This window comes from Anas acuta, chromosome 3 (assembly GCF_963932015.1).
Source record: "Anas acuta chromosome 3, bAnaAcu1.1, whole genome shotgun sequence".
In the NCBI taxonomy this organism is placed as follows: Eukaryota; Metazoa; Chordata; class Aves; order Anseriformes; family Anatidae; genus Anas; species Anas acuta.
In genome coordinates, this window is record NC_088981.1 from 16,147,044 (window position 1) to 16,173,036 (window position 25,993).

At 41.2% G+C, this 25,993-nt stretch overlaps 1 protein-coding gene across 2 annotated transcripts; it reads left to right on the forward strand.

Moving 5' to 3' along the window:
- The first annotated feature begins 1,091 nt into the window (after positions 1-1,091).
- On the forward strand, positions 1,092-25,993 carry LOC137853459 (lutropin-choriogonadotropic hormone receptor). Of its 2 annotated transcripts, XM_068675837.1 has the most exons (11): positions 1,093-1,307; positions 8,575-8,646; positions 13,475-13,549; positions 14,845-14,919; positions 15,466-15,540; positions 15,627-15,704; positions 17,943-18,011; positions 18,855-18,929; positions 19,927-20,112; positions 22,516-22,596; positions 24,606-25,993. In XM_068675837.1, exons 1-11 carry the CDS (start codon positions 1,153-1,155, stop codon positions 25,858-25,860), a joined length of 2,196 nt encoding a protein of 731 aa, XP_068531938.1. In that variant the 5' UTR covers positions 1,093-1,152; the 3' UTR covers positions 25,861-25,993. The 2 variants fall into 2 exon arrangements, with proteins under 2 accessions (XP_068531939.1, XP_068531938.1); XM_068675838.1 differs by lacking the exon at positions 22,516-22,596 and having other exon boundaries at positions 1,092-1,307.

The following is a 25,993-nucleotide window of genomic DNA, read 5'->3' on the forward strand; positions in this document are numbered from 1 at the left end:
AGAAAGGGTTGAGTGGATGGTGGCACTCTCAAGAGGAACAGCAGAGCTGGGCTTTGTCATCCTACCCTACCACCTAAAATTTTGTTCTATTTCCCAGCCCAGGCGAACACAGGGGATGCTGTTGGGGCAAGTCCATGGGAGTTGCCCAGTGCTTGCTAACCATACCCTACTCCCAGTCCCCACTGAGAATACAGGGATACCCAGGACCTCGCACATCTCACATGCCCGACTTGCTGTCTCACATTTTGAGCCTAAATGCCAGAACCTCTAAAAGTCTTTGTTATCTGATGCCATGATTACAAAGCAACAATTCAAAGAGTTGTCTCAGGCAAAACCCATGTCATGCTGGTTAATCCCTCCTTTATTCTTTGACCTTTCCTTCAAGGCACCCCTAGATAAGGTAGTTTTTGATGATGTTACCATACCCTTACACTTGGTTTGCACGTCCTTCTCTGGGGAACAATTGTCATGTTTTGTGAGTGTTTCTCCATCACTTGCCATCAATAGGGTCCTGATTTCTGACTATAGCTTCTACAAAATATAGAAGCAGTAAAAGATAACAATAGCAATAGTGATAATTATGTGAAAATAATTATTATTACAAAATGAACGGACCTTTGCGGAGATAGCTAGTCCTGGGCACGATTACTTCATCCACTCACTCAAAGTGATCACAAAGCACCAAGTCATGCACCCTGAAATATATGTACCTCTCTTTGATCACTCAGCAGGCAAATTACAAACCTTTATCAGCGATACAGCAACTGTGCATGGAGTCATAAGAGCGTATCCAGAGATGTTGGTACCCCAGTCACCGCCACCCACCAGGAGGCTGCTGTATCCGCACCCTAAGCGTGCACCCGGCTAAGGGGACAGCGCCGTGTTTTTGGACACCAACTTTCAGAGCAGCTCACACTCGGACAAACAGGGATCCCGGGCACTTCATCCGAGCGGGAGCTGTCCGGGAACACCCCGCTACGGACTCCAACTCAAAGCGAGCTCCCACCGTTCCCCCTCATCCAGGAGCATCCCCCTCACGCCTCTCGCCCCCAGGGCTGCGAGCCCGCCCCGGGGCGGAGACGGGAGGCTCGGGGGGGGGGGGGGGGGTCCGGCGGCCGCGGGTTGCGGGCAGAGCGAGGCGCAACCCCAAGCATGCTGCCCCCGCTGCTGTCCCTGCTGCTGATGATGATGATGCTGATGATGCCCGGAGCGGCGGGGGGCCGCTGCCCGCACCGCTGCGCCTGCAGCCAGGCCGCCCTGCGCTGCCCCCCGCCGCCGCCCGGGGCGCGCCCCGCGCCCGCCCGCGCGTAAGTACCGCGGGGTGCGCGCAGGGGGGCTCGCCCCGCACCGCCTGGCCTCGGGATGGGGCTAACCCGCGGGGTTTGGAGGCTGGAGGGGAGCCGGGGTCCGTGTCCGGGGCGGTGCGGGTCTTTTGGCAGCCTGCAAAAGGTGCAGTGGCGGTGCAGTTGTGGGAACTTGCTGGGTTTATCCTCCTCCTATGGCAAAAGCTGGCTTGCGTGTTCCTGAAACCAGCCGGAATAACTTTCAGGGAACTGGATTAAAAAAGGATGAAATCTGCTCTTAAACCTTCCTTCAGTTCTGTCTTCTTTGTTTCTTTTTTTGTTTGTTTGTTTGTTTTCACAAATCTGCCTGTCTTCTCACTGCCTCTTCTCTCAAAGCTTGTGCAATTCAAAGGCCTCTGTGGTTCAGCATCAAAACCCTAGTGGTGCTCGCTTCTGCGATCCAACTCACTGTCAGCACGTGTTGCAACTTTCTGAGGTCTGATTCACGGACATCTGTTCTCAGCCCTAGCAGTCAAAAAGCTGCCATGAGCTCTGACAGTTCTTGGGCTCTCTGTGAAGAGGTTCGTAGCATCTTTCTGCCTAATGCACCCCTGGGAATTAGGGCAGAATTGTAACAAAAGGGAGTCACGGGGATCCCCTGACCCCGCTCCAACACCATGCTCCGAGCTCACAATCTAGCAGAGCAGACCAAATACATGATATTTGTAAGTATTTAAGCATTGTTGTACAGTTTGCAAGCCCAATTGTGGCATTTATCTAAACAATCATGGCGTCAAAATATGGGATTAGAGGAACAACAGATAAGATAGTTGCTGTTTCTAGGATCCCTTGGTTGGATTTTTCTTATTGTGCCCCTTTTGGAAACAAAGTCATTGTTTTACATTTTCATCTCATTTGTTTGTAAATTTCATATGCTCTTGAAATTCCCCAGGGATGATGGTGTCCCTGATCTTCTCTTTCCTTTCTCCCTAGCTTGAGAACTGATATGTGCAAGAAATACTAATTTCTGTTAGTTTAGAGCCATGTAAATCGTTCCTGCAAAGTCAGTTTTGAGAAACATCTCTGTCCTGAGTTTGTTTCCTACCCATTTCCCTGCATTACTCTGGTGTCCGAGGAAGCAGAGCCCATGGGTGCTGGAGAAATTCTCCATACCTCTTGCAACAAGTACACTGCTTTCATGGCACTTGTAGCACACACAGAGCGGGCAAGGGATCAGTCACATCCAGGATCCCTGCTGCAGCAGAAGCAGATGGGAAGGCCAGTTTTTGCAGGGCTTTAGTGCGTTCATTAGTATGCTACACATCTGTCTGTAGTCACATCACAGCCCAGAGAGGTTATCAAAAGCTCTAAATGTGTATGATTTTTCTCTTTTTCTTTTTTTTTTTTTTGATTTATTCTTTTTCTTTTCTATTTGTCACTCCAAGAAGAAACCACATCCCTACTTCAGTGATCCAGGTTAAGACAGTGGCCTATGGCCACTTCCAGTTATATTTCACTCAGATCAACAGGGTAGATGATAGACAAAGATAATGGAAGGATTTTTCCCTTTAAGCTTTACTATAACAGCTTTGCAGTTGTTTGCAGCGCACAACTATTAGGTTAGCTGCAGAAGCCAACTGTACGGTCAGATAAGAGTTCAACCACAATTCTGCTCAGTACTTCTGTGAAATATTATTCTCAGACATTAAAAAGAAAAAAAAAAAAATCCCTCTCTCTTTCGGTCTGCATTTGCAGACATGTCTAGCTCCTGGAAATGCCCTTTATGTCCAGAGAGGTATGGCAAAAATGGCCAGATCCCAGCCATCAGCTGCATGTCCTCCTGCTGCATCTGCTCCAGAAGTGCATGAATGTCAAATGGGACACGCTGCCATAGGGCACCTCTTCCCTCTGAGTTATAATCCCCACCCCACAGTTTAACACTTCCACAGAGCAAACACTCACTGCTTAGTAAGTTAATGGGACCCCAGCTAGAGAGACAACTCTGTGCGATCCCTCCTGCTGCCTATACCAGGGGTGGGACACAAGCAAAAGTCACTCCCATGCCACCCACTGTCAGTAGGATGGATGTGACATCACAAATATAATGGGAGAAATGGGGAGCAAATGGTCACCTCACTTAAGTGTGGACAACAGCTCTTCTGAAAGACTACGCTGCACCAGCGGCAGCCAGCACACAGTGAGCACCATTAAGTATTTTATCCAGCTGCTGTTCTCCAGCTGCTGTGGCTTCTGCTTCCACATCCCACTTCAGGCCACACCTAACCTGATTTATACTGAACCTGGAAATACACTACTGAATTTTCATTCCTTTGATTTTTTTTTTTATTTTTTTTTTAATAGCATATAGTTTATCATACAATTACAAAACTGTAATAATAAATGCAGTCTCTAACCATACATGTGCACATGTATTCTGGTTCTTTTTTTTTTAGTTACTATTCCACCTCTTTTACTCTCCTTTCACCTACTCTCTTACTTTGATTTTCATACTAGTTTTTTCTTACCCACTTGGGTGTTGTTTTTCCTTCTCTTGCTTTTTTGTGGCACATCTTTCCCAGCTTTGTTATTTTCCTAACTCTGGCTTTCCATACTGTACCAGTATGTCTTTAGCTCTCTTCTCCCCCTGCCCAGCTCTGTATATGACAGACAAAGCAAGAGGAAGTTACTTTTATCCCCTCATAGTCACATTTGTACCTGGGTGCATCAGAGGAGACATAGTATATCATAGAATCAAGAATGGTTTGGGTTGGGAGGGACCTTAAAGATCATCTTTTTCCAAGAATAGTCAAGAAAATAAACGCCAGTACATAATGTCAGCTATATTCGAGTAATTCAAGCCCTGATGCTGTCACAATCCGTGCTTTCAAACGTACTTTTGATATTATTTTTTTTACAGTTCAAGCACATATCTTGTAGGGAAATTTCAACAGGTTATATTTACCAGACCTGCCAAGTTGTATTATCGCTGGAAGATTTTTTAAATGATTAGAGTGCCAAAAGGTTGCAGAATTATTTGTTTATATGTTTCTGAATTGATCGTATTTTTCTCAAGATCATGTTTTTAATTTGGGCACTAGGCAAACACTAGAGAAACTCCATTATCCCAACACCTCTGTATGCTGTGTTGGCTATAGCAACTATGTGTCTGCTTAGTCTCAGCAGAAAAATAACCTTTAATACACCACTGAAACAAAACATATGCTTTCTTCATTTGAAGCTTCATGGTGCATCTACATCCTTTTGCTTATTTAAGAGAGTCTAAATGGCCAGGCACCCAACTCTGGCTGTATGTTAATAGACGTTGGATACCTAAAACCTTTCTGCCCCTTTGGAAACCTCATTTCATAGTAAAGCTCACCTTGCTGTGCCTGTGTTCCCCAGCATGCAGGGCTCCTGCATCAGAGCAAGTGGCAAATGCTTAGTATCAGGCACTCAATCCAAAGCTGTGGGGCAAAAGCTGAATAAGTAGACAGTTCTACCATGTCTTCAGTGTGGGCATACCTGGCTTTTTAAGGATCGACAGTTGAATTCAGTTTCAGGAATAAAATGTCTTTGGTAAGAGATAATGTGTCACCTATTAGCACCTGGCTAAAAGCACTCTGACTGTGTGGTACATCCAGCTCATAGTTCCCATTTCAGGTAGAAAGTGCCCAATCTACAAGGCTTTAAAAATCAATGTCAATGCTTTACGTTGCCCCCAGAACCTGATAAAAATCCTGGGAAAATGGTGGGCTTTCAGTCTTATTTTTAGTCAATCAATACTCAATTCTTCTAAGTTCAAGGACACCACAGAATAAAATGTTTACCACTCTTAGCAAGAATCTACCTTTGTGGCATTACAAGTCTGGGTAATCCTACAAAACAGTGATGCAACCATATATCTGCCAGCCCAGCTGCAGTAACATTCATACCTATTGCAATGAAAGCCTGTGCTCTTTATGTATTTATTTATTTATTTTTGATGTGCAACTAAGCACTCTTTTCCAAAGGCCAGTGTCTGTAATGCAGGGATTTTCTTCAGCAGTGTGAGGGAGTTGGGTTTTGAATCCTCTTCAAGAGAACTGCAGGTGGTCATGTGGTGTTTGGGCACCTAGACCTCCCAAAGCTTCTCTTGGAGCTTGAGTCTATGTGGTAGTGCTGGAGTAGAAGTTTATCTTTTAGCAGATAAAAATTGCAGAGTCAAGTTGATTCTATTATATCCCAGAATTAATAAAAAAGTATGACAGTGGGTTTATGCCAGGGTATCTTTGGAACAGATCACTCCATAAGAATTTTCCAAAGAGCTCTTATGTGGTACCTCTACATGTTTACAGCAGGGGAAACAGGCAGTTTGCTCTGTGTATGCCTCTCATCGTCCCTACTGGCCCTGGTATTCCTATTAACAGGAAGGTAACCATCCTTATGAAAAATCCACTCTAAATTTATGATTTCAGAACAACACAGGAAACAAATGCTGGATGGTATTTTAGATACCAAGCAAGAAAAGGATTTGGTCAATCTATACACAATTCCTGTAATTCTCACTGTCATTTGACAGTCTTACATGTATTTAGCCTGGCAATTTCAAACCTTACTGCCTAGAAAACCCAGCTTGATTTACAGACATGCTAGGCACTGCTCAATGCCTAAATGGTTGGCTGTCTCCCCACTCCCTTCTGTACACATTGACTGGATGTAAGTCCCAAGGATGAAATGCCTGTTGATTATATGAAGTTGCAGTATTGTCAGCCATTGTATGCAAGGAGTGAGTATCTATGAATTATTGTGTATCAAATATGAAAGAAACATACCAGTTTTTCTTAAAAGTATAAAAGTTCATCCTTTAACAACACTCTTTCAAACTGGTGTTCATAACTTGTATTAAAAATGGATGCAGCCCTCCTTTCAAAGGCTATGGAAGTCGGCTAGTAGCATGAGAATGTTAGATATATAAAAGCTTTGTAAAACCCACTTTGTTCTTTCTTTTTGTCAAAAGCTTCCCAGCTCTGAGAGACAAATAACTGGTCACATCTGAGTATCACAATCTGAGTGCTATCAGAAAGAAATCGATATTTAATTCCTGCCAGTACCTGCTTGGGTTGCACTGTGTGCTATCAAAAACATCAGTCATGTTCAATAGCAGAGGCTTCAGCATAGGAGATAAGGCCTTGCTTTATTCTGGGTTTCAGAAAGAATTAAACCTGCACCAAACAGCCAAAACTGTATTAACCTAAATGCTTATACATGTACACAGTCTGGATTTTGGTCAGCAGCTAGCAGATCTTCAAAATGTTTATAGAGTTTAGAAAGAGACATCATCTATTTCCCTTTAACACAGGCAGGGTTTGAGATGCAAGCTACAAAGGTAAAGCAGGCAAGAAGAGAGTGAAAACATTTTACACCTTTTTGGTGAATTTAGGCTACCTTTACTGATGTGGAACTGTCTCTGTGTGCTACAGCAGTACTTTGAGGATTAAGAGATGTCTGATTATGAATTGCCTTCTTCCTTTGTTCCTTTGCTGTTTTGTGAGACTGTCAATGGGATGAGGTAATGTCAATGCAGTTGAGTTCACGGTTTCAGCTATCAAGGTGAATTCACAAGGATTTAAAAAATATATATATTTATGTTGAAATACAGAATGAATTAAGTGTTGCCATGCAGTTTAACTACAGTTAAAGTTACAGCTAAAGTGCTGGTTTATCCCACTTAAATTGAATTCCAGAACTGAAGTAGCTAAGCGAGGAACACTGGTGCCAAAGATTTTCTGCAGGCAGGAGGACAGGCACTGTAGGGGTTTTTGCTTTTGTGTGTGTGTGTAGACACTCACAAAAAGGTATGTTTTGTTTTCCAAGCAGCTCTAGTCGATGGTACAGCTATAAAGAGGTTCTTGCTGCCAAGGCTACAGATGAGCAATTTCTCAGCTTCTACTTTTTACTTCTTCCCAAAGGTGTTTTCCTGTTGGCTCAGCCTATCGATCCCTGCTGCAGGATTCTCTGCATACTTCTGTCCCTCAAGGGACAAATACATTTCTCAAGACATACAATTTAGCTTCACTTCTGATTTAAGCACAGCTCCTGCACACACACAACACAACCTGCCAGCATATCTCTATAGAGACCAGTATGGCCCAATCCCAGTGGTGTCAAAAACAAATTATATGGTAGGGAAGTGTTGTTATTCCCAGTTTACTGACAGGGAATCAAGGTGTAAGGAAACTAAATGATTTGCCAAAGATCTTATTGGACTGTGGCAAGGAATTGGTGTACATCTAGATTGGTAATCCCAAAACATAAATATGTGTGACAGCCTGGCACTATAGTGAACTTTAAGTTCTTAAACATTTTTAATTGTCTTCATATAAAGGATTATAACAAAATTAGGAAAAAAAAAAATTTTTTTTTGAGAAGCACAGAAACAGTTCGGGTCAAAAAACCTTGACAGGGTGTTTTTAAGGATGGGAAACAAATGTCTCTGACTAGATATCTGTAATTAAAAAAAACAAAAGAGAGCAAATATCTTTTTGCACAGAGATAATGTCTTGAAATATGTTAAATATTTTGCTATGGCTATTATCAGGGAGAGTGTGGTCATGGCTGTACAAATTGGCTGCTAAAAGGACTACAATTCAGATGTGGAGTAGAATGGTAAAAAAAAGATCTACCTCCCACAGTGTCATTAACATCTCAGTGACAGTAATTAAAAAATGTAAAAAGGAAAGTGCACACTTGCTTTCAATCAGCAAATCACAGTGCTGCAATTTAAAATAAATACATAAAATACATCAGGCCCAATTTGGACTTTTTCAAGCACTTTTACATAGCCAGAGGCTTTCTGATGAATTCATGATGCCACACCACAACATTACAGCAGTATTATGGAGAGAAAAGTATGGTCCAAAGAATGCAAACAAACATTGTTTCATAGAGGAAGCTTTACATTAAAGCCACATTTTTCTGAGGAAATAGCTCCAGATGGCCCCTAGCTTCATTTGACTGTGAATATAGAAGCCCATTTTCATAAGGTTATATTTTTTTTCTAAAAGTTTATGATTATTATCATAATTTCACCAAGCCAAATCTCAAATTCATGCTCTAAAGGAACTGACACAACAGCCCTCAAATTTGTTTAACTGAAATCAGTGATAAAGGGATCAAGCCCTAGAGGTACAAAGAACTGTAGGCAAAATAAAGTGACTTGAAGCTTTACTGTTTCTCTACGCAGTGTACAATCTGTAAAAAGTGAAACCCCATGCCTTACAATCCTTTCCTCCCTCTTTTCTTTTTTTTTCAGATCGTTTACTCATCTTCCTGTAAAAGTAATCCCATCACATGCATTTGAAGGACTTAGAGATGCCTTCATCATGTAAGTTCACAACATTTTCCATAGACTTTTCCTTAATGTCTTGCTAGAAGTTCTGTCATAAACCTCCATCACAAATAATGTCTTTTTACAATAATGTAAAAATGTGTTGCTAAAAACCACTTTTGGTGAAAAAAAAATGCAGAGGAAGGATAAGCTATTTTTATAGGCCAATAATTTCTTTTCAGCAGTATGTAAAAGCTTATTTGAAAAGGTATGCTTTAACAGTTGCTTAACATAATGAAACATTAATCATGTCAGAGAGAACTGGATTCAGTTTGATAACTGATGATAGGCACTTTTTATTTGTAGAGGAGATTTCTGTCATAAAATGTTAGTGCTGCAATGATAGCTATGGTATTCTGTGATTATACATTTATGAAATACTCAAATAAGGTTTTTTTTGCTGTTATGCACTGCGAGGTAAGTGAGGCAGGGAATCAGTAGGACTGATCCTCTTCTTAGAAGATACAGTTTACAAGCACTGTAACTTTGCATATAATGCTTCCCCTCCCTTGGCTTTGTATCTGTTTTATATCAAGGACTCCAACCAGAAGGCTTGGCAGACTAGTCTCACCCTTATTTCTGTCATTATTGCAACCAAAAGATGGCAGCTTTGGGTCTCCATTACTTAATATTTTTTTTTATTTATCTGCATGGGGTGTTCACTGAAGGACAGCTAATGCCACACCAGTGTGATACAGAACAGGGGAATGAACTCCCCCAGGATCTAAAAGTAGCAGCACAGGTAATGGTGCTTCCTATTCCAGGTGTGCTTTTTAGAATTATCTTCACCTATAAAAAGCACATATTTTATCAGCTATTAAAATATACGTTAGATTTACATAATCTATTATCCAGGAAACAGAGAAAATAGGAAACCCTTTAATGGTGCATTCCTGAAGGCAGACTAGAAGGATGAGGGTAGTGCAAACACCTAAATAGATTCAGTTGGTCTGGTTTAGCTTTTAGTGCTCATTGGTTAAACAATTTTGGCCAAATTATAAATTCCTGTGTTTCTGTAGCTCTAGCAAGTAGAAAACAAACTAAATGATGTCCCTATCTATTCAACTACAATGAATTACATGTATTACAGCACAATCTAATGGCACTGCATTCTTGCATTCACTTACATCTGAACGATTAATGAGACCTTACCATTTTTAGATGGCAGATCAACTTAAATCTAAAAAGGTTCTTCTACCTTTATGATTTGATGCTAAATTTTCTCAAGCTGTATGCATAACCCTTTCTTCATAGAGAATGTTTTGTTCATTGACATTTTTCTTTCCATAAGAGCATTTAATTGATTTCTTTGTGTCCTTTTAATACATCTCTCCAAATTAACAGCATAGAAATCAATGTATTTGTCTGATGTAAAACTATAGAACACTTCATAATTGCCAGTGGCAAGTAGGAAGGATCTCATGGAAGGAACATGGGATCTGGGGTTTCACAATTCAGAACCTGAACCTGATTTTTTTTTTCGTTTTAAGTACTGCAAGTAGTCACTGATCCCTCTCAGTGCATGAGCTAAGCCCTTGAGTCTCTTAGGATCAAGTGCTCACCAGGCCTCTTGTTTTACATTCATCTTCATTCATGAATAACCATTGCACTATCAAAAATATCAATCTTAATTCTAATTATGGAAAAAAGTCATTAATATTTCTGTAAGAAATATATACATACTTAATATATGATTTCTTGTATGAATTCCCCTTTGCTACTAAAAATGGAAAAAAAATGGTCTAAGGGTTTTTATAGCAACATCAATAGGAATTGTTTTCTTATAATTACAATTCAAGTAAGATAGCTTTCAGGTCTGTCATAATAATGAATCTAATTTTATAGACATGTATCAGTTGTTTAGAAAATATTTTTTGTTTTTGTTGACAGAGTATAATGTTAGGTTTAGTTTGTGTGCCATACCAGTCAGTTCTGTCAGGAAAAAATGTTTTGAAGACCTTTCTCCTATATATGCAGATTAATATATATAGTATATATAGAATATATTAATTAAATATTTAATATATAATTATATAATATATGATAGTTGTATATTTGATATATAATTAATATATAGAACATATATACAGAATATAGTACTGGAAAGAACAGCATTAGAGCTGAATTTGAGTAGCTTCCTAACACAAAGACAAGGAAAACAGCTTTGTGATGAAATTTGCAGATGCTTACGTAGTTGAAGTTGAGAATATTAATAGATCCAGAGGAAAATTCACAACATCTGTAAACAACACACGAAATAATCCAGTACATGTAATTTCTTTTGTTAAGAAGAGATTCTAACCCTTGGATATCTGAAGGAAAATGGGTTGAGGCAGGATTGCATGGGGCAGCCGTTCTCTCTGGCAAGCTAATTGGCCTGGGGGAGCCAGCCCCAGAAAAGGGGCCCTCTGCTCACCCCCAACCCTCCTCCTTCGTCCACATGAGGGCATCTTCCAGGCTGCTCCCAGCACAGCTGCCTTTGGGCCACTCATGTTGGACATCACAGAGGCTTGCTGAGGTTACAGTGGCCAGTGCTTCCCTGCCTTTGCTCTGGACCCTACAAAATAGCCCCCCTGCAGCTGGCCCACAACTTGCTCAGCTACTCGGTCCTCTGAGAGCCAGCGTAGGTGGCAGGAAGAAGGCTAGGGAAGGAGCAAGGCTCTTCTTGTGGACCCACCTCCATGGGCTCCATGGTGTTAGGCAGAAGGACGAGCCAGTCCTTGCCTGGGACTGCCCACACGGGGTGCCTTCCATCAGGAATATTTACAGGCCAGGGTGCTGAACCAGGGGGTCGCCCAGTTCCACTTCCTCAGACAGCTTCACTAGCTGGCCGACCCCCTGGTTCAGCACCCTGGCCTGTAAATATTCCTGATGGAAGGCACCCCGTGTGGGCAGTCCCAGGCAAGGACTGGCTCGTCCTTCTGCCTAACACCATGGAGCCATGTCCACAAGAAGAGGCGGAGGAGCCCATGGAAGTGGATCCACCTCAGCCACATCAGACCTGGGACTACCCCAGCACGTCTTTGCTCTGTGCCATCAGAGAACACGAACAGCTTCGCAGCAGGGCGTGGTGAGCTCCCTACTCATTGTTGCTCAGGCTCCATCCCAAGCATTAGCTTGGAGCCACCAAACACCCGGCAATAAAGAACTCTTGCTGATTCTCAGGGGTTGTGCGATTGCTTCTTTCCCATCCACCAGCCCTTGTGCGAGAGGTGGCAGCCCTTCTGCACAGAGCCTCGAGGAAGAGCACAAGAGAGGACCCAGCTCCCTTCAGGCTGCTGCATTGGGGTGACAGGAGGAGTCCCCAAGGGCCACCATGCACCTTTAACATTTGTTAAAATAGACCGAAGAGTGAAAATAGTAGTGTGTACGCGATTATAATTGGTTAATTTCTTATTAAGAATGAGTATCTATATCTGAGTAATTGGGAACAACAGACATGGAGAAGGCTGAGGTACTCAGCAACTTCTTTGCCTCTGTCTGCACTGCTAGAAGGGCTTCCCAAGTTTTTCATTTACCTGAGCCCATAGATGGAGGCTGGGGGATCCAAGTACCACCCACTGTAAGTGAAGAGCACATTCGAGACCACCTGATAAATCTAAACAGGTACACATCTGTGGGACCTGATGACATGAATCCTAGGGTCCTGAGGGAACTGGTTGATGGAACTGGCAAGCCTCTCTCCATCATAGCTGAACAGTTCTGGCAGTCAGGCAATTCCGTGGTGAGTAGAAAAATGGAAACATCATGCCCCTACTCTTCAACAATTAAAACAAAGGATTGGACAAATAGCATTACTCTTCAACAGTTAAAACAATTAGGACACATTCCTTCTTAGAAGAGCGTCAGGCATTGGGACAGGTTGCCCAGGGAAGTGATGGAGTCACCGTCCCTGGGGATGTTCAAGGAAGGGTTGGTTGGATGTGGTGCTTAGGGACATGGTTTAGTGGGTGGCATTGGTGGTAGGGGATGGTTGGACCAGATGATCTTGGAGGTCTTTTCCAACCTTAATTTTTCTATGATATTACACTTATAATATATTCTATATGTTATATATACACAATAATATATATTTATTTAAATATAATATAGATGAATCTTAATCTAGCAGGCATTTAGCAAGCATCAAAGAAGTGGATTTATTTTCCCTGTATCCAACATCAGTTGTTCTTAGCTACATGTGTGGAACAGGGGCATTGTTATGTCAAAATTGTATAATGCCTACAAAAACAGTCATGTTGATCTGTGTAATGATGGAAAAAAGCTACTTGCATTCAATTTCTATGTATGTAATGAAAATGGTACTTAAATCCAAAAATTATTTGTAAAGTTCCCTGAATGCATATTCATATATTTGTGTGTCTCTACATCTGTGAATTAGATGACCATGATCCTGATTTAACAGCAGTCTATGAAGCTCTGTGAACGTTATCTACATCTTTGTCTACGCAAATAAATTAACTAAGTGGAACCAATGGTAGGAGCAAAAGGCTTAGAGGCTTGGGCTGACTACTTTGTTTGTATTAGTTCAGCCCTCAGTCACTACCTTACCTACAATTTGCTGAGAAAATGAAGATTGGCTGCCCTGTATGCTCTTATTCCAAATGGTTGGCATAACCTTTTGCCAAGACAGAATAATGCCTCTCTCTCTCAGTCCCTACTGCCTAGGATTTTGGAGGTGAGGCATGGCCACTGCTGCAAAACAAGAATTGGGGCATGGGGCGGGGGGAAACCATATATAAAAGAAGCAAATATAAAGTGGAAACTTGACTTCTGGTATCTCTTCTGTTAATGTATTGCTTTGTGTCTGCCTTTTTCATTACAGAGAAATCTCTCAGAGTGACTCCCTAGAGAGAATAGAAGCAAGCGCATTTGACAGCCTTCCTGCTTTGTCTGAAATGTAAGTCTCTGTGAAAAAAAAAAAAAAAAAAGGCAGCCATGTTGTGGTTTATTATCATCAAGGAGTAAACAGTCTACAGAAAAGTATCCCTGGACCAAATCTTCCTATGTTACTTCAGCTGGTGTTGGATGAGGTCTATGATGACAAATGTTTCTCTCCAAAGTACCATATAAAATAGTGAGCAGTCTGTAAGGTCTAGCCTTGGAGATCTAGATCATGCAAATTGATCCGTATATATGAAGTCCTGTTGCTTTCAGTGAATGCAATGACAGGATGGGAGCGCTGTGTCTGCTTCTACCAGCAGTGTCGAGCTTTCTAAGTGGAGAAATCATTCAAGATAACAACAGAAGAGAAAAACATTTTCTTTTTGAAGATACAGTTTTCAAAGCCCTACAGTATTTAAATATGTCTGCTTAGTATGCAGCTCTTCTTTTGAGCTCAGAAATATTACTCAAACAGAACATGTACTGATTTTAAGCTTGATGTGCCTAGCAGAGCCATCGGAGAGAGCGTGTGAGTTAAAGCAAGGGCTAGGAATATGCTCCAAAATATTTAGTGAAACTAGTATTAACTAATTTAACTAATATTTTTTCACTAAATATTTAGTGAAACTATTGGAAACTATACATTAAATAAAAATATTGGATAATATTTTTATAACAATACACTTAAATATTGGAAACTATACATTAAATTAATTATATAAATATTTAGTGAAACTATTGGAAACTATACATTTGATTCAATATCTCATTACATTGTTTTTCCCACAGCATGATCAGTGAGTGGCTTAAAAATGGTGCAACTGAGTGAGGACATTTTTTTTTTTTCTTATATGTGAATTCCATTGAAGCAAATTGCTTGCTCACATGAGCAACAGACACAGGTTTGTCCACCTCTTACTGTTTCTAATTTCCATTGGAATCAATGGTGGGCATAGGTAAGAAATTAAAGATCTGACCTAATGTATTCACCTACCAGGTATGGATAGCTTGTCATTTGCCTGTCTGCCAAAACAAGAAAGTTAAGTAAGAGCTACAGGAGACTAACAAGACAATGTTTGAATCCTGAAGGAGATATCTTTTTTTGGCTATCTAACAGTTATGACATGATTTTCTTATCAATACTGCTTCAAAACTCACTTGTAGCATATTTCTAGAAAGTCTGTTTGCAGCATGAGAGTCTTCTGTCAAAGTCTGCACATGTCAGATTCTGACAAGGCCAATTGCTAGCGAAATTCAAGTCCCTCCAGGTGTGTAACAATACAACACTGACATATATTTCCCTCATTACAGATTAATTCTGAACACAAAAAATCTGCTGCACATTGAGGACGGAGCATTCAGAAACCTTCCAAGGCTAAAATACTTGTAAGAAAGCATTCTCTTACTTTTCTGTTTGCATTCTTTTTTTCCATGAAGGAATGGACAAATCACAGAAAGGACTTTAAAGAAAAAAAAATAAGTTTTTCATGCCTTATGATACACTACAGGTTCATACATAATACGCAACAGCTTTAATGTGCATTTAACTATTAGTGAGGTCTTTTAATAAGCAAGATTAATTAACCTAAGGTAGAGCAGTAATGGACAAAACAGTAAAGTCTGCCAATTAGTTCTGCTAAGTGTTTATTTCTAAAGTTTTCATTTAGACAAGATACCACACAAAAGGGATAACTAAAATCTCTTCCTTGCACTTAAGGAGTCAAGAGGACATATGCTGCTTCTCCAGGATGCTGCCTGAGCATGCTACACACAGTTTTTACAGACCTTACAAACACAGTTGGAGTCTAATTAAAAATTACGATATTTGCCACTCATATTTTAATGCATTGTTAAGCTCATACCTGCAGGATTGGCTTGTCCTTGCATTCTAGCCTGGTAACCTTTTCCCCTGTAAATCATGCTTTTCTCCAGGAGCATTTGTAACACTGGAATAAGAGAATTTCCAGATCTGACACAGATCTTCTCATCAGAAGCTCATTTTATCTTGTAAGTGAAGACCCACCCTAGCCCAGCTGTGAGTCTTTCCATCTTGTTCTTGTATCTCTGACAAATAACTTTTTTTCCTCCCAAAGGGAGCTCTGTGATAACTTGCGTATGACAACCATACCACAAAATGCTTTCCAGGGGATGAACAATGAATCACTGACACTGTGAGTAAAACAATGTTAGATCCAGTTCCTTCTGTGAGGATAATACAGCTGTTTGGGAGGAGTAACTCCACTTTATAAGAATCTTGAAATTAAGCCCCGTATGTCTGTATTGTCTTCACACCAAGACTTTCCTTTTAGCAAACTGGATTCATTGCTACAGTTGTCCTGCAAGACAGGTGAGTTTAATGTTGAGATGCTTCGTACAAGGAAGGAAAAAGCCACTGAAAGCCAAGGAGAAAATCATCTGCCAGCACAGCAGGAGCCATGTAGGGATTTTGCAGCACCTCTGTCCTCACAAAAACTTCCATGAAGAAATGCAGAAACAGCCCAAATCACAAACTGTACTTCTCAGCAGGATGTGGCTGAAATTCAGGGCTGAGGAAGGACCAGCAGAGCTATAGAGGGCAGCAGCAGGCCGCCTCCTTCACCTTGTAGCACAAAGACCAGTCTGGAAGCAAACACCAACCTTTGCAGACCGACCAGAGTGATGTTTAAAACGCAGCATACATCCAAATGTGGAGTCTTGTCTTGACACAAGTGCGTGTGCCAATACACCTGCACAATTCTCCATGGATGTTTGTTGCTGGAAATGAGCTGGAGCTTGCATGAGCAAGTGCTGCAGCTGGCTGGCTTAAGCCCTTCATCAGGCTGATGTGCCAGCACAACAGTAATTTAAACACAAACGTGATGTATTGACCAGTACCTTCAGAAAGTGTTAGAAGAACTAAGCCGAAATGTGACCAAAGACAACTACTACCTGATATTAAAGATGAGCAATGGCTTAGTTGAGGGCATCATTTTATCGTATAGGCTGTTTTCCTGTTAGCAAGTTCACAAAATAACTCCAGCAAAATGATGATTCTGTTAATGGTACAAGAAAACAAACATGCTAGAGATGGAGAAAGATGCTTCCTTTTTTTTTTTTACTGCAACCCTGAACTGTATTAAATGGAAGAGTGTCTAACTCACAGCCAGGAAAGAGCTGTCATTTTTTTCTTACTCTTTTGTGATAGAAGAAAAGAATTACCTTATCAGCAGCTTTCTAATTGTAGAGCTACACTTTACCTCCGCCCCTTGTAATTAACTACAATTAGCTGAAATAATTCCAATTGTTGCAGCATGGTCTAGTGAAGCACAAGTTAACTGTGAGTGTGTAAAGTTAGCCTGCAGTAATACTTTGCATTACAAATAGCTAATGTAGGCTTTCCAACTGTTAGTGTTTCATGAGGACAGGGAATCAATACTACACATGGTTGTGTTTTTTAAGGAAATCACTAATTTCAGCACCATGTCAAGACAGACTCCTCACATCAAATGTAGCCAGCTATTCTTGGGAGTAGGTTCATACCCAGAGTTTCTGCTCTCCCAGCAACAAGTGGAAAAAGAACAAAAAAACTTTTGTAGACATAAAGGATCCTCTATAAACAGCACCGCATTTTGTATTAGGACTTGATATTAAAGAAAAAAAAATACAAATTATTATATACAAAGGATACTGAAAAATACTTAATATCAGAAATGGCTTTTTCTCTGTGAAAACAAGCCCATAGATTAGATCTCCTAATGAAGGAAAGTAGCCAGGTTTTAGGTACAGCAGGGTCCAGCCATTTGGTACCTGGCTCCAGAGTGGGAATCAAAAACTCAGGGCTGGCAACAAGCATCCCTGTGCAGTGCATGGAATGGTGAGGTTTCCACAGCACTGTTCAGGTCTGGCAGCAGTACTCTGAGTAACTCGCTGACTGCTGGATGATGCATCACTCACCCCTGCTTCACTGCAAAGCTCTCACTTGGGCTGCTGGGAGATTGGTCTGCCCATAGGGGATCCACAATCCAGCAATACCTTCTGGGCTTTACACGAGCTTTCCATCTGACACTTCTCTGACTCTTGCAGCTTTGCAGCTTTACCTACTTAAACCACAAAATCCAGGTCTTCTGCCTGTAGGTTGTTGTCTTGGTGCCAAGGGTTCACCTGGAATGCTGTCTGGATTCTGGGCCTCACTCCAAGGTGGGCACCAACCTCCTTGCTCTTAAACACCTAAACAGGAAAGCATTTAAGCTTCAATTTTATGCTAATTTCAGAGCTAATGGCAGTCATCCCATAGTTAGCTATATTCTTTATAAGCCAGACCCTCTAATCCTTAAAATGAATACAGTGTTAAGTTTTGAAATCCATAGTACAATAACATAATCTCATCTTTTCCCAAATATTTTTCCTTATACATTTTTCTTAATCTTCAGCAAACTGTATAAAAATGGATTTGAGGATATCCACAGTCATGCCTTCAATGGGACCAAGCTGAATCAACTGTGAGTATGCTTCTCCTCCTTGGCAATTAAAAGAGCCACACAATTGTACAAGAACCCAAGTTGGAAGGGACCTCGGAGATCATCTTGTCCAACCTTTCACAGTAAAAGCAGGGCCTAGACAAGATTGTCTAACACCTTGCGTAGCTGAACCTTAGAAGTTCAGCTAGACCTTACTATTATAGATAATAGTAGATTAGTAGATTATTAGAAAATAGCTCAAATGCAGTCACAAGCTCTTTATTCATCTTAACTGCCCATCTTAAATTTCATGATACCCATTAGAAAAGTCAATATATCAGTGTAACTGAGACCTAGTTGTCAATCCCGCGGCATATACTGTTTTTCCTGAAACACTATCCCTTAGAAAGCTGCAGTTTTTATGAGAAAAGCTCTTCTTTTTTTAAGTAAAATTTAATAAATTCCTAAATTTAGCAGCAGCAATGGAAAGCTTGAACCTGTAGAACAGATTCAGGAAACTTCATCTTACACCTGGAAACGTCAGCAGGTTTAAAATCAATTGCATACACCCTGAGACTAGCCTCATGGTTTGGGCAAAATTTTTGTTGTATTTTTGTACACTGCTGCTGCAGTGAAGGAACCAGGATGGCTGTTCCTGGTTTAAGTCAGAAGAAATTGGAAATGATCAGAATTAGGTGTAGATGCTAACAGTCTGATGGTATCAGTGGAGGAAAGGTTGGAGAAATATGAATGCTCTCAGACCAGGCATTGCACAATCACCACTGTGACAGGAGGAAGGATTGAGAGCAAATGGATGAGAAGAAGTAATGGAAAGAGAAGTTATTTCAAAATGCAGATGTAAAGACTCGATGTTTCATTCCACAGAATTCTGAAGGACAACAGAAACCTCAAGCGGATACACAATGATGCCCTGCGAGGGGCCACGGGGCCAGATGTCCTGTAAGCATCAAACCCCTCCTTTATCTAGTTGTGTAGACATCCCCCATTAACTGCACTTTGCTAAGTGGACTACGTGCTTGATCAGATACCCTCTGTGTGTAAAATGGAAACATATCAATAAGATGCCATGAAATTGCAGGGCAGAAGACTCAGTAGGCACCACAACAGACACTTATCAGACAGCTTTAGCCTTGGGCTCTGCCCCATAGGGATTTGTGTGGATTTAGTTATATTTGTGTCAGATCCTACTGATACTCTCTCTGTGTGTCTATCCTGACATTACTAAGTAACTTTTATTTTGGCAGGATGCGTATGTTTTTACAACATATTATTTTAGAATTTGGTTATAAAAGTGAATGAGTTGATCACATAGTATAAGCCAATGCGGAATAAAACATATTATCCTTCTCATGCTTTGTTAGTCAAGTACATACTAGAGGGCTGCACTGGGTGAAGCAACATGCAATAAAACCCAACAGGTGGCTCTGTAAATAGCTCTCTGTGCCACATATGCCATTGCATTCCTTTTATTGGTGCTTTGCAGTGCAGAGCATTACTAGCATCACTCTCACAATTGTAGATTTATTTTTTTTTTCCCTGTTTAATGGCCTAACTCTGACAATATTCGGTCATATAACTGGCCTTTACTCATGCAAGCAAGCAGCCCCTCTGGGCTTACTCTAAGCCAAACTACTGAAGTTTGTATTTGCAAGAATGGGAGACTCTTTTGTGTGTTTCAGTTATTAACCGTGTAATTAAAATATCCAGAACAAGGCCCAACATGGTAGGTTTTGATTTCCACCAGGATAAAGCCAGCCCCTTGCCTGTCTGGGACTGCTGGGTTGCAGTATCACACCCTACATCTCTGAGATGGACATTGGGTGGCTTTGTAGATGTAGGCCTTCATGAAAAAACTGAGTCACTGCTATCTTCTCTTCACACTTTGGCGCTGCTTTTATCTGTATGAAAAGAAACAAGAGTGCTCTCTGTTTTGTAGGGATATTTCTTCAACGGCACTGGAGTCCCTGCCTAGTTACGGGCTCGAGGCCATTCAGATCCTAAATGCAACATCATCATATTCATTGAAGAGGCTGCCAACTCTGGATAAGTTCAGCAGTCTTCTGGAAGCTGTTCTAACGTATCCCAGCCACTGCTGCGCTTTTCGAAACTTGAGGACAGAGAAGTAAGTCCAAATAGCACACTGTTCTGCAGGACTTCAGAAACTCCAAGATGGCAGTCCTGCTTTGTTTAGCTGGCGGGGTTGGATTATCCTTGCTCCAGTGGCAAGGAAGCTGTGGAATGTAGCAAGGCCTCACTCCAAACATACCCCTAAATCCAGGAGAGGTATTTCTGCTCCTGTTATTGGAGAAATATGTCTCATCCATGATCTGCCAGCAGGGACATTATTCTAAGTCTGCTGAAAGCTTGTATTTTTCTTGATATCTCAGTTAAAAAAAAGCCTTCTGGCAGTTGGAAGATACACTACCATCAAGAACACTTCAACCTTAAAAAAAAAAAAAAAAAATGCAGCCTTTAGCTAAGCAGTTTATTTAATGCAGGTACTGTAATGATCTTGTAGAAAAGACAGGCTTTCACTTTCTCACTGAAATAAGGACCTGACACAAGCCTGCAGAAAGAAGTTACATGCAGCTTAGTACCAGCCCTTTCAGATGACAGTAGACAGCATTGTTCTCCCTACTTCACAGCTGTAAACTGTGGCACAGAGAGCATTTCCCATCCACTAATTTGGCACAGTCAATTTGAGACAACTGGAGTTAAATTTTCAGCATTTTTGCTCCAAAGAAATCAACTCTCAGCTGGCTGTAGTCAGCCAAAGCAACTCCAAATGAGTTTAGTTATGAGCTATGAGCAGTCCACGCTTCTCACCTATCTCACATGAAGTCTGCAGTAAAGATGTGTACTAAGCAGCAAGTCGTGAGGTGTCTGATTAGTGTGACCTGCATGTGGTCAGATCAGGGCTGTGTTGCAAGGATAGGAATAGAATCCAAATCTTCAGGGTAAAATTAGGAGTAATGCTATGCTTTCTTGTCATTTCAATAAGTGATTTCTGCTTCTACAAGAATAAGGCAAAGATCCTATAGTCAAGTGTTTCCATCGCTACCAAATGCTGATTCAGTCCCAGTGCAAGTCTCTCAGCGTGTTGTACGCAGAGGCAACTCTGGGACAAAAAATGTTTTATTCATTCTGACTTTAAAATTACCATTGCACATATGCGAAAAGAGACCAAAGTAAAGTAGCAAAGATAACTGTGTTTCTCATGTTTATTAATTTTCAGATGCTTGGCCTTGTAACTTATCATCATGCTCTGTAAAAATAGAGGTGCTCTAGAAAGTCACTTTCTTATATTCAGTGACTGTTTTCTTAAGTCAACTTTGAAAAATGAAACCTGCAAATCAGGGAACAAGACTGTGCTCCTACCTGGCATCAAAAGTATTCAGGTGACTGCCAATGTGTTACATATCTGCACAGTCCTGACCTCTGGAAAAACTCATACAAGCAGCAGGCTATTATTTTCTATGTGGTCTGCAGCTATAAAGGAACGAGAGGCACATCTCTGTTTTCCTTGGCATTTACTGATGACAGAAGGAGACCACAGAGACTGAGACTTTCCGGTTTAACCAGGGAAGACTCTTCTTGTGGTTACGTATTCTTATGACCATGCAATGTAGCCTGTTTCTGTCTCCTTCTAACCCCCTACCCTGCCCTGAGCTCTATGTGCAGTCACCCTGTCTCATATATTTTTACTACCCCTGCCCATTCTTTCATATCCCATTCTTTACCACCTGTGGACTGCACTGTGTTAGCAGAGAGACGTGGTGACAAGGTCTTAAGTATATCTGATCTCACAAACAGGTCTGCTTAAATCACAAACATTAGGCAAATGAAATTCTCAAACCAAATATTCTTGAGATCTCTGGGCTGAATGGGGGAAAACACAACTGGCTATGACACATCTTCAAAAAATTACAAGAAAAGCAACTTCTAAGCATCACATTCGGACTAAGAATAGTATCTTAAAGCCTTATTTCTTTTGTCATACGTAACACTTTCTGTAAGTTTCCACATGCCTGATTCTCTTAAGGCTACACAGTAGAGTACCTGGCCCATAACTTTAAAAGCCTCAAAACCAGAGACTTTGCCAAGTATGTGGCCTTTAAATTTGTTCTTTTCCAGGTAAGCCTCCCAGTATTTGTTAATAGATGCACTTCTCCAGAACCAGCCTAACTGCTGCTGTTCATACTGGTGGAGAAAGTGTCCCATACAGTATATGATAAGGCAAAACATTTTTTTTTACTTACAGCTTGTGTTATTTCACTACAATGAGTAAATCATAAAAAATAAACAAGCTGAAAGACCATCCCTATACCCCCCATGAGGTATTGGCCACTGTCACAACATTTTAGACCTTCCCCTACCTGCTTTCAGAGGTCTGCATGAATGTCTCCACTGTGTGAGCCCAATTCCAGTTTACCTTACGTGTCTAAGAAGATCAGTTGCAAGGAAGATGAGAATTTGACTGAAATCCAGACTGAAACTCAAACTTTCTTTTCCATCCTTGTTTCAGACAAAATTCCTTGCTTTCCATTTTTGACAACTTCTCCAAACAGTGTGAAAGCACAATGAGGAAACCAACTAGGGAGATATTGTAAGTACTGCTTTGCATACAGAAGCTGGAAATAGCAAATTTGGACCCTCCCCTCCCGCTACTCATGTGTTTTTTCTAGAACAGCATGTTTTTTTCTTTCCAATTCAGTCACCCTTACAAGTTGCACAGTAGTAATTTTACTACCATTAAAACAAAATTTGTGATTGTGATGTTCAAAAGGCTAAAAAAATAAAACAACACATAATTTCATGGGCTTTACTCACCCCAGCTTCTCTTCTAAATTCCTGAAAGGCTCTTGAAACACGGATTAAATAATTAACAAAGTTAAGGGCCTACTTGGAGACTTTTGAGGCCCAGAGATAATTGTCGGGTTCTGTTTGATCAGAAGAAGAGCTGCCAGTGTTAATACTTCTTGCCTACCTATAGAATAATTACAAGACTGTACATCATCATTTGGGCCATAGATTTTCATGGTACAGAGTCCCTGAGTTAGAAGTTTGGGTAAGCCCATGCAATTTGTTACCTTCTTCTACATGTGTCTTTCCACATCATCATAGTTCTGTATGACCAGCATCCAATGGGACAGGGAGAAAGGCAAACATCAAAACTGTTGTGTTGGCTGCATTGGGTGTCACAAGCACTAAAAACAGTTATTTCATGGACAAGTTTAAGGACTATGGAACTATCCATCCCTCTCCTGCTAAATGGGAGACCTTGGGACTTCTCTTTAGCCCTAACGTGGGATCAGATCATTACAAAGTCTTGAAAAACAAAATGCCAACACATCCAATACAGCTGAAATGTGATTGATCCTTGCAGATAGAGGTTTCCTTAGACAGTATCTCGTTTGCTGATTATTGAGTCCTCCTACACTTGCTGTTGGGTTTTATTTGGTCCTTTGTAAAGCTACAGCTGCAGCACATTTACATGGCCTCTCAGAGAATCACAATTATTTTTAATTGGAAAGTAAAGTCAAACATATTTCCCACTCTTCCAGTTCAAACCAGGCAAGTAAAATCAGTTTTTCATCTAAGGAAAGAAGAGGTAGGATAACAAGATTGGGAACCTATTTACCAAACATGAATATTTGAAAAGTAGCCCAGCTTCACTTGTCAGTTAAGACCCTGCTCCAGAAATATAGTTTAACTTACAGGCTTCAGGAGATTCAGAAGTTTAAGCTTGAATCTAAACTGTCCCAAACCTATGAATTTTACAAAGAGTTGTTCTCCATAGAGATGATTTCCAGGTCTCACATTGTAGACTGAGCGTTTGCCCACCAAACACTCATGGTTGGGATGACTGGGTAGTAGTGAAATCAACAACTGTTCTAGATAGGCATCAGAAGGAACAGTGCTTACTTTTAAAAGGTACCTTCTTTCATAGGCTTATCCCCACACTATTGATGACCTAGAGATTAGAGAACTATTTTAAACACCTGAAGATATTTATAGTTGGGCATTTTTCCAGTCTAGACTTCATATATTTCTAGGTATTGACATACTACTCTATCTTGTTAACCATGCACAGCTGCTAATCCTCACTTTATAATATTGTGATCAAATTCCTCAGCAATTCCCAAGCCATACATAGCCTCAGGACTTTGTTAATAAGTACATTTCCTGAGGCAAAGGAGCAGAACTAATATCCTTAGGTATTTTAGTTTGTTGGTGTTTTTTTTTAACTATCTGACAAAGCTATATGCATCAAGCCTATAGTCTATCAGTACCAGTACTTCTATCATTTGAACTGCACTCTACTGGCATCACGAGAAAGATGGCTCAGTTGCAGGGCAATCAAGATAAAATACTTACAGATTGGTAAGTTGTATAAGAAATCATTCGTATGGATGTAACCGTGACTTCTGTGGCTCTCTAAGTTTGTACCTAAACAAAAGGCATCCTTACAGGGCTTCATTGTATGTAAACATCCTGTAGAAACAAGTCTAGGAAGTGTTTTAAAACAACTAATTTGTTGTATTTTTATAAAAGAGTGCAAGCAACGTGTAACAAATAGTTCACTTCTATTTGGGGGGGTTGTTATTTTAATAGCTACAGAGATGACTCTTACAACACATCGCTGTGGTCAGCAGAAAAGAACATGTACGCACTTGCAGCAGGTGAAGAAACTTTTCCTTACAGCTACTCAGACATGTTTGATGATAGTGAAATGACCGGTTTTGAGTTCGAGTATGACTTTTGTCAGCCTAAGATACTGACATGCACCCCGGAACCAGATGCATTCAATCCCTGTGAAGACATCCTAGGATACAGCTTCCTCAGGGTGCTGATCTGGTTCATAAACATCCTCGCCATCGCTGGCAATTTCACTGTGCTCCTCGTCCTCATAACCAGCCATTACAAGCTCACAGTTCCCCGCTTCCTCATGTGTAACCTCTCCTTTGCTGACTTTTGCATGGGACTCTACCTGCTGCTCATCGCTTCGGTCGATGCCCAGACGAGCGGCCAGTACTACAACCACGCCATAGACTGGCAAACGGGCAGCGGCTGCAGCACTGCCGGGTTCTTCACCGTCTTTGCGAGCGAGCTGTCCGTGTACACGCTGACGGTGATCACCATCGAGAGGTGGCACACAATCACCTACGCCATGCAGCTGGACCGCAAGCTGCGGCTGCGGCACGCCGTGCCGATCATGCTCGGTGGCTGGGTATTCTCCATCCTGATCGCGGTGCTGCCGCTGCTGGGGGTCAGCAGCTACATGAAGGTCAGCATTTGTTTGCCCATGGATATCGAAACGGGTCTTTCCCAAGCCTACATACTGCTCATCTTGGTGCTCAATGTTGTAGCCTTCATTGTCATTTGTGCCTGTTACATCAAGATATACATAGCTGTCCAGAACCCGGAGCTGGTAGCTGCCAATAAAGATACCAAAGTTGCCAAGAGGATGGCCATACTCATCTTCACGGATTTCACCTGCATGGCCCCTATTTCCTTCTTTGCCATCTCCGCTGCCTTTAAGGTGCCTCTCATCACAGTGACAAACTCCAAGATCTTGTTGGTTTTATTTTACCCGGTCAACTCCTGCGCAAACCCATTTCTGTACGCGATTTTCACCAAAGCGTTTCAAAGGGACTTCTTTCTGCTGATGAGCAAGCTTGGCTGCTGTAAGAGCCGAGCGGAGCTTTACCGGATGAACTATTTCTCTGCTTACGCCTCCAACTGCAAAAATGGCAGCTCGGCCCCAGGCCCCAGCAAGGCCTCACAAGCACTGCTGCTTCTGTCAGCACTAGAGAAGCCGTACAAGACACGGCGCCCTACAAAAAAAAGTCAACCGGAGCGCCAATAGATGCAGCACCTCACAGTGCCAGCTGTAATTATTTCAGTGACCAGGGATTATCTTACAGTATCTTAAACATCTCACAATAAATAAAAACACCAGTCAATAATTCTTATGCAACAACGCTGTTCAGAGGTTCAAA